Source organism: Cephus cinctus, unplaced genomic scaffold (genome assembly GCF_000341935.2).
Source record: "Cephus cinctus unplaced genomic scaffold, Ccin1 Ccin1_scaffold0564, whole genome shotgun sequence".
NCBI lineage: Eukaryota > Metazoa > Arthropoda > Insecta > Hymenoptera > Cephidae > Cephus > Cephus cinctus.
The window spans coordinates 670,357-679,202 of NW_014333216.1; the positions used below are offsets into that span (position 1 = coordinate 670,357).

The window sequence follows — 8,846 nt, forward strand, 5'->3', positions numbered from 1 at the left end:
GGTCGCTGAGTGCATCGTGTCGACCGATTGGCCGAGGGCGATTTATATTTATATATTTATATATATATCACTATATCGAATCACTATCATAAGAATAATTATAACCTCTTTCTGGGTTCTGTGGTATGCACGGTCGTCGGAAGAAGCCCATTGGCTCTCCGATAATTATCGTTTATCGTTATCATTATCATTGTATCATTATCGATTGGTTACATCACAGACAAAACACGAGTGCGCGTGCGACCCTACGCGCGATCGATGGTACTTCCGTCTAGCTATCTAAATAGAGAGATAACATTGGGATGGGTTAGGTGAGGAGGGGGATAGGGGGAATGAGAGGGGGGGGAGAGGGTCGAGGAAACAGAAAAAAAAATTTTGCCAAAAAAAAAAGGTTACGATGCAGTTCGGGAAACAAAGTAAGTCTAACTCGATAGGTGCTTTCGCAAGACAGTCCCTTGGGGCGTCCTGAAGTGTCATCACCGTCGCCGTCGTCATTCTTCGTGTCGCGATGACGACGACGACGACGACTACGTCGAAGGCCGACAAAAAAAAAATGTTTTCTCTTAACAATCATTCATCCTAACCTAACGCACCGCCCCGGGGGTACGTGCCACGGAGGGTGAGTGTGCGAGTGCCAAAAAAAAAAATTTCGAAAAAAAAAATTCAGACTCGACAAGGGAGCGAAAAAAAAAATGATACTCGTTCCCGCGAAACGATCGCTAAAACCGCCACCCTCCTGATTCCCCAAATACGAAAAAGTAACATGCAATTATATTTTTTGGTTTTCTTTTTTTGTCCAACGAAAAGAGAGGCACAGCCCCCTCTGCCGTCGCGTCTTACACGTCTTTACGTATCTTCGCGACTTCCGGTTGTCTTAAACGTTCGATTGTGCGCGGGGCGTGGGTATGTCTTTTTTCTTGTTTTTTCACCCGTCTAGGATTTTTGAGAATTTTTTTTTTTTTTTTTTTTTTTTTTTTTCAATTCTCGTCGACGTCTCACCGTCGCGGCCGGTTATGAACGTGGTCGGATTTCGTTATGGCTCTGTAACGACGTCGCGACGGCACGTGAAACGACGCGAGACTGAGCGTCGAAATTTTATACGTATTTCTTCTTTTTCGTGGAAATCCAGCGCGATCCGGGTTCGATACGCTTCTTTATTACGAGATGAGTACACACCACGTTTTCAAGTATTTCATGCGCGCCATTCATACGTGTTGATTTACCAGTTTTCCAGGCTGCATTTGCTCGTTGTAGCCGTGCTGGACGTCGTGGATGATTTCCGTTCAGCGCCAGGCGCCGCGCTTCCGGAAAACGGACTAGATCGTTTGTTCATTTCTGTATTGTAAAGAAGAAAAAGAAATAAAAATAATATGTACATTCAAAGTAGTTAAATGCCAACGGTATACCTTGATTAATCAATCGATTCATCACGATACCAATTTCAAATACGATTTACGTACCGGAAATCAAAAGCAATATTTTGCGTCGCGCGCCCCAAGCGGTCACACCAATTTCGCAAAGGTCTTTGTCCGTCAAGGAAGGAAAGGTCGCCATGTCCACCTCGTGAGACGTGAACAGGCCTGACAGCGCAGAAGAAAAGCAAATATGTCGTGCAAATTAGAGACAAAAAGCAGATGTAAGTCGCCAAGCAAAAAAAAAAAAGCAGATCCAATTCAAATAAAAAGAACCACAAAATCACTTGCGGCACGTTCTCATGCGATTCGCGTACCGTTCGATGCAAAAGTCCATTAATAATTCTGTCAACAACTCACGTATATATTTCTCCAGTCCTACGTTGGTCAGCATGCTGGCCAAGTCTGTGTAATGCTGAGATGTGATCTTATTGATTTGTGACGTAGGCGTGTGGTCCAAGTAGTTCGAGCTTATGCCGACCTGAGGCGTCTGATCTTTGTCAGCGCCGATGCCAAAGTCCATCGTTGTACCAAACACAGGAGTCTTTGGTTCCTCCCAGAGATCAGAAGGATGCGAGCTCGAGTCCTGAGTGAAATAAATCGACGATCCAAAAGATAACGACCGTTAGAATTCGTTGAATAAGAAAGATCCTATCGACAATGTCCTCGAACAATTGTTTTCTAGATCATTTTCTTTACCTTGCTGAGATCGCTATTCGTCATCAAGGGAATAGTCTGACTAAGTCCGTAACCGGACCACGAGGAAGTAGGGACCCTGTAGTCGGGCGAATTAAGTTTAGTTTGCATAGCCTTAACCGCCATCAATTTCTTCTGCTCGTAATCAAACGGCGTGAGATTATGATGCGCAGCTGCCATTTGAAGACTCTTCTTCTCGCATCCGGGTGCGCGACGATCGGTCCCCGAGAGATCCGACAGCATGCTAGATAAATCTGCAAGCAAAGACATTTCGTCATGATCGTGTTCTTTGGGAATAAAAATTCTTTATGTAGATGTTTATTAACCCAAAGTGGAAGTGACGTCAGAGGGATTAACTGGTGACGCATTTCGTGGACTGATGGCCGGACTAGAAAGCGAACTTGAAACGCTGCTCAAGGAAGAATAACCTGCGGAGTGAAAAAGATATTAATTAAAAATTAAAAAATGTACTCTACCGGCTCCAAACTGATTATCACTGTTTCTCAAACTGACCACTGCCATCCTTATTGTTGGTGAGTGAACTTGAATTCAGACTGTTCATGCTGTGATAACCGCTGGACGGTCTGGTCTGACTCTGTCCAAGGCCGCTCAAGGTCTGATTCCACGCGCCCTGAGGATGACCCATCAGGTTGTTGTGCATCATCTGTTGGGTGCTTAACATATGATTGAGATGAGGATAGGAGAATGGTCCATGATGATGAACCGGTAGCGGAGAGAACATTGATGGTACCGCAGTCATTCCCCAATGAGGCGACATTCCCATTGGGTTGGGCGAGTTTGACATTGGCGACATACAGTAAGGTAGATTTTGTGTGTTAACCGTCAGCATACTGGAGAAATTTTCTGGTAGACCGGCAACGTTGTTACGACCTGCAACAAGAAGGAAAATGCTCGTTAACGGTTCTTTGTGAAAAAATTGCACGTAATAATTTCGAAACAAACTATTGCACGCGTCATAATAAGACAAATGAGACTAACTAGCACCGTTTATATTGCCGTTGTTGTTACTGCTGTTACCCTGAAACACACTGCCGGCATTAGGAATGTGATAACTATCCGGTATCTCAGCGTGAATTCTCGGTTCGTTCAGACCCAAAAGTTGATTTCTGGCTTCGTAGATGTTACCGGCGTTCCTCTCTATGCCTTTTATTATCACGGAAAATGTGCTCTGCTTTGGCTTGTGTCGGACATTTATAAAGACGTCCAACGACTGCATCAGCTGTGATATGTTCTCGGTATCGACCGAGGGCATCGAGTGCTCGGGCAGATCGAACATCAGAACAAGTGGCAGGGAACCCTGTGCAAAAAAAAATGAAAGAGATTAAGTAAAATTTGGACAAAATTTTATTACATCTTATTTAGAATCCACCCGATCGTACTAAATTTCTCAAAATTACTCTATCGAGAATACGACTCTGACTGTGAACTTGACGTTAGAATTTAAACGGGCTTCTCCGCCTTAGACCGTCCTGACCTCCGTATATAACATCCAGTCGTTTAAGGCTATAAATAAGAAAATTCGACATCTCTCTCTTTTAGATCCAAGATCATCGGGTAAAATTTATCTCGATCGTTTGACGCCTCAAGTGATAAAGACACGATAAGTTGTGACATCAAAAAAAAAAAGAAAAAATCAAACGTAATATTCTTACTCGTTTATCAGTAACTACCATAAATCACTGTATTTACCCTACAGTTAGAGACTTTATGGATACTCGTCAATATCGCCGACTGACAAAAAAATAAATAAATCACTATACAGACATTCGTACAATTGTCAAAGCTTTTTTAACAGACACCATATACCAGGGACATCCAAAATAATTGACAATTAATCGATAAGACAATGAGAACTTTATATAAGAATTTTCCAGTGTTCCAGTGGCCGTCGTTATCCATACGCAGAGACACGTGACGATCCGTCACAATCAACTTACGACCAATTGCTGACGGGCGAGGTAAACGTTATGAATTCCACCGGTGATCGTGACATTGCTCTTCTTCAAACTCGGTATATTCGGATCGCCAGCGTCCGGAAATATAATCTGAGTCGCGGTACATTGCATAATCATCTTGAGGTTGCTGCTCTGTTTCCCAAGGACAATGCTGTGATGCTGGGGCGAAATCTCCATAGACATCTGTACCTGAATCTGACTCTGCAATAGAAACCACAAGGCTTTACCAGACGATCAACAGAGATCTACATCGATGCGCAATAAATCATCAACAACAGTTCAAGAGACTCAATCGATCCGAGATGAACGGGTTTGATAAAAAAAAAAAAAAAAAAAAAAAAAAAAAAAAAAGTCCCAATTCAATCTCGTCCAATTGTATACCCCTGAAACGTTAATTGCATAACCCAAACAAGTGTTGTGAATCTTGAAAAAAAAAAATGCGTAAACATTTGCCTTAATTTTATAAATTCAAAAATCCAAAGAAAAATTCAAAAGCAACCACCGACACTCACAGCCAGGTTCTCGCACATGTAATGAATCAGCAGCACGGTGGCTTCCTTCACTTGTAAGACCTCCCATTCGCAGCCTTTAACCAGCACCAAGGTCGCGTGTAATTTCGGCCGCGTCCTGAACATCACCTGCACGTTGTATTTCTCTTGGATTCGCACCACGTAGGGCGAAGTGGAATCGGGCGGCGCATGCGCAGCTCCCATTACGGGCAATTCGAACGAGAAGATGAGAGGGGTCAGATTCTGAAAATTAAAAATCAAAGAAACATATATTGATAATAAACAGACGTATACCATCCGTTACGTAATCAAATGCAAAGAAGAAAACGTTTTTTTTTTTTTTAAAAAAAGCCAATATACTCACTCGAACCCGACAACGAGCACGCTCGACGCCTTCGATCTCACCAGCAATCGACACCTGATTGCTCTTCTCTTGATGATTGCTGCGATTGCTGTCCGGAAAGTGAATGTGACAGCTGGTCTCCTCCATTACGCGTTTTATGGTCAATCCTCCCTTGCCAATGATATGCGAGTGATCGGTATAACTCACGTCCACCTTCATCGTCACTCTGTTGCTTTGCTGCAGGTAAAAAAAAAAATCATATTAAAAAAAAAAACCCAGCACTCGTCAATAGTCGGGGTGGTTGATTATTTCTTTCAAAAATTTATATATCGACTCCCCACCCCACCCTCCTACGTCTTCGTTATCACGCCGTCATCCGGTCGGCCGACATCGACAAGACTGGTTCACGCAAAAGCAAGAAAAAAAATCTCAAGAAACATCCATCTGCGCGATACGGAGTCGGCGATGATGCTTATGGTAAAAGGGTAAAGCAGACGACTTTTTTTTACTCGTGCAGACATACGCGCGTACGTGTTTATCTACACTTTATTATTAGGCTGGCGATCAGCGTTAAAATTTCGAGACACAATAATTCGTTAAATCTTATCGGCTGCACGGGTGCCCCATTATCTTCGGCAACGGGCAATGTGTACCGTGGGTTAAGATTAGATGGCAATTATTGACCGCCAATCGGCAGCAATGCCTAGGAGGTTATTCACGCGATAGGCAATAGCCGGCAAGTTAAGCTGTCTATTTGGATTGTACGGTAGACCAATGCCTTGGGGTGATGCGCATTTCGTGAATGACCCTATATACATGCACGTATGCAGGAGCCCCCTGAAGTATCGGCGTATCGTAAAAGTATTACGTACGACAATGAGTGACGTCTGCATGATCACCGTGAGGTCGGGCTACGTTTGTAAACCGGTGATCGATAAAGAGATGGAACGACAGAGAAAAAAGAAATCAATGTAAACACGCATAGCGCGATATGAATATGTATTTGCGATTGAGCATGTGATATAGTTAGGTCAGCCGCGTGACGTCATTGTCGTTTAAATGCTCCGACAACAGTGTGCGCGAGTTCAATGTGCAGAGTTTTAAGCGTTCGTTCGTGGGTTACGTAAAGCTTGAGATATTATCGGGACGAGGGGAAGTGGGAGAGGGACGGTGGTGGGGGCAAAAGAGGGAGGGTGGCAAACGGGCAAAGAGCTTTGCGAAAGTGAACGATAGTTGTGGATGCGATTGAAAGATATTTCGTAGACGAGGTAAGGCGATACGGGAATGAGGGAAATAGAGAGAGAGAGAGAGAGAGAGAGAGAGAGAGAGAGAGAGAGAGAGAGGGAGAGAGAGAAGAGAGAGAGAGAGAGAGAGAGAGAGAGAGAGAGAGAGAGAGAGGAGGGGAGGGGAGGGAGGTGGAAAAGAAAGAAAAAGAATAAAGAGACCAAGGTCTTGGAAATCGTCGACGCGTTTTTATTATTATGCGTAGAACGATAATTCGGTCCGATGACCTTGGCTCCTTTCGCGAATCATCAAATTGGCAGATCCGAATCAAGCTGACCCGGGCGAATCGTATCGCGTAATCAAAGACGGTCGAGTTACGGATGCTGAGGATGTTGCGTCATGGCGGATTTGCGAAATCGAAAGTTTTCATCTCGAAATCGAGAGGCGATACGACGAGGATCGTCTTGCGGTCGTAATGTTTTTTTTTTTTTCCTCCAAATCTCAAATAATCGCACGTTCCGACTTTGCGATAAAAAGTATTTGACGATCGATCGGTGGAAAATTTTTTTTTTTCTTTCAAAACCCCGGTTCACGAGATCCCATCTGTTGCGCAGAGCGTCACCGATTGCGATTGCCTGCCGTAACGGGGCGTTACGTAAGAATTGCGGCGACGCCAATCGACGTGTGTTTTAGAAATCTCGACTTCCGTCTGCCACTGCCGGTACTCTAGCCTTTCTATTTGGACGTGTTTGTCATTTTGAAAAAAAAAAAAAAAAAAAAAAAAAAAAAAAAAAAAATAACTTTATTCCCATCTCGTCGGTATAAGAATAAATCGCGAGGATGCTTTATTATGAAATCGGAAATTGGCGTCGATCTTCGGGCGAAGAGCGAGTCCCATCAATCGCTGTACCAAGCTCGTTACGCGAAACCGAATAGATTTTTGAATAAAAATAAAATTTGTAAAAAAAAAAATCCAAACGCGTTCTACGATTCCCATTCTCAAAGTCGACTTCGACCCCTGGACGGTCGAAAACCAAAAAAATACATTGTCCCTAAAAACGGACTCAATATTTTCACGCGAGTTATCCATATTCGATAACGCCAATAGAAATTCTGCCGCGAAGTTTGCAAGGTCTCGTAAACGAGAGAATAAAAAAAAAAAAAAAAACCTGCCCCCGGCCGTCCATGGGTGAGAAGCCAAAATCATATCCGGGGAATCGAGCGATTTGATGACTTAAGAAAATCTTGAGTGACGGTTTCCGTGAAAATAAGAAATAAATGAGGACGAAAGTGCCGTGGGGGGGGGGAGGAGTCCCCTCCCCGTCCACGGGTTAGACGTTAAGAAAAAGAAGAATAAAAAAGAGATCCCACAACTTTCTCCGTGAAACGAGCCGAGCAATTCGTTCCGGGGGAGACAATCGCGGAGCGAGGGACTCATCGTGCATCGATGATAAAACGAAGAAGCAAAAAAAGGTTGACGGGCCAAGATGAAAGACGAGAAAATAAATCGAAAAGGAAATCAAGGGAAAATTTTTGCGAAAAACGATGTGTATGGGCGTTGTAATGGATTACAATGACTTCCGGTGAGTGAATTCGAGCGAAAAGCGTCGATCGTCGCGTCCCGTAATGAGCAAAGTGACATTCGAGATACGAGGAGCCGCGTCGGGCACCAGAAGCTATCATGAGTTTTAATTGAACGGCGATTTCATTATCTGTCATCGTGCCCGTTACGCGATTGAACGACGTACGTAAGTACACGGAGACTTAATTTTGCCAGCTAGTGTAAGCGTACCCACGAGGAGCTCTCCCCGACCGTGAGTGATCGCGCTTCTTTATTTTCTACAATCGTTATCACTGCGCTCGCATATCGACAACCGATACGAATCCGAAATCTTCGATTTTGCTCGAAACATAAAAATACCGTAAGTGGCAGACACTTTAAATTTAAAAAAAAAAAAAAAAAAACAATCATCGACACGTTTCATTTTTTTTTACTATTTAGGTAATAATCTCCTCCCCTCAACCGTGAAAAAAAATACCAATGATAACTCACCCGCGTATCCAGAATTTGCATAATCTTATCCTTAGCCGTTCGCACGTCATCGGGTCGACCTGCGACCTTTATGTGTGGATCTGCAACATAAAAACGTGCAAAAGAGTTACCGTTTGTGGTTATCTGCAGACGAAATCTTCACTGATAACGTTATCGCCCATATCACCCGCACCCTCGAAATTTTCACTTCAAACACACCCGATACGCCTTTCCCACCGTTCGAAGTAAATCGATACGTTTCAGCATATGACTTTAGATTTGAGCAGCCTTGTCATTAGGGGGTGGTAGAGGGAGGATTATTGCACAAATCGTATTACATGACGTCCTCAATCGTCCATCCCATGTCGAATCGAGGCACAAGGCCTTAAATTCAAACAAAAGACGTAGGAAAGAAAAAGAAAAACAAGTCTTAGATCTCCCAATCGCGAGATATCGCAGACGAATTTTTCATTAGCGATTCAATCGGGTTAATCAAAACTCGTCGCCGCATACGTTAACCAATCGAGATTAATTTCTACATTAGATAACGTTAATCCTTGGTTGAATCGTCAATAACTAAGGTTGCTCAACGAATCTTGTCAATGAAGAAAAACAAATTCGTTTTCACCCCTCCCCCCTCCCCGCCCTTCGTCT

At 43.5% G+C, this 8,846-nt stretch overlaps 1 protein-coding gene across 9 annotated transcripts in view; it reads right to left on the reverse strand.

The window, feature by feature from the left end:
• Positions 1-947: 947 nt before the first annotated feature.
• Positions 948-8,846, reverse strand: part of LOC107268525 (protein bicaudal C) — a 30,073-nt gene continuing 22,174 nt past the window's right edge. For 5 of the 9 annotated variants that reach the window (XM_025085763.1, XM_015741379.2, XM_025085768.1 and 2 more), the window contains 11 exons: positions 8,214-8,293; positions 4,958-5,173; positions 4,597-4,836; positions 4,067-4,285; positions 3,108-3,426; positions 2,622-2,999; positions 2,435-2,536; positions 2,112-2,362; positions 1,773-1,998; positions 1,461-1,580; positions 948-1,335 (listed from right to left, as the gene is read on the reverse strand). In XM_025085763.1, coding sequence (XP_024941531.1) covers positions 1,220-1,335; positions 1,461-1,580; positions 1,773-1,998; positions 2,112-2,362; positions 2,435-2,536; positions 2,622-2,999; positions 3,108-3,426; positions 4,067-4,285; positions 4,597-4,836; positions 4,958-5,173; positions 8,214-8,293 — 2,267 coding nt within the window. In that variant the 3' untranslated portion in view covers positions 948-1,219. The remainder of the gene's footprint in view (positions 1,336-1,460; positions 1,581-1,772; positions 1,999-2,111; positions 2,363-2,434; positions 2,537-2,621; positions 3,000-3,107; positions 3,427-4,066; positions 4,286-4,596; positions 4,837-4,957; positions 5,174-8,213; positions 8,294-8,846) is intronic. The other 4 variants (XM_025085761.1, XM_025085762.1, XM_025085764.1 and 1 more) reach the window with 3 other exon arrangements.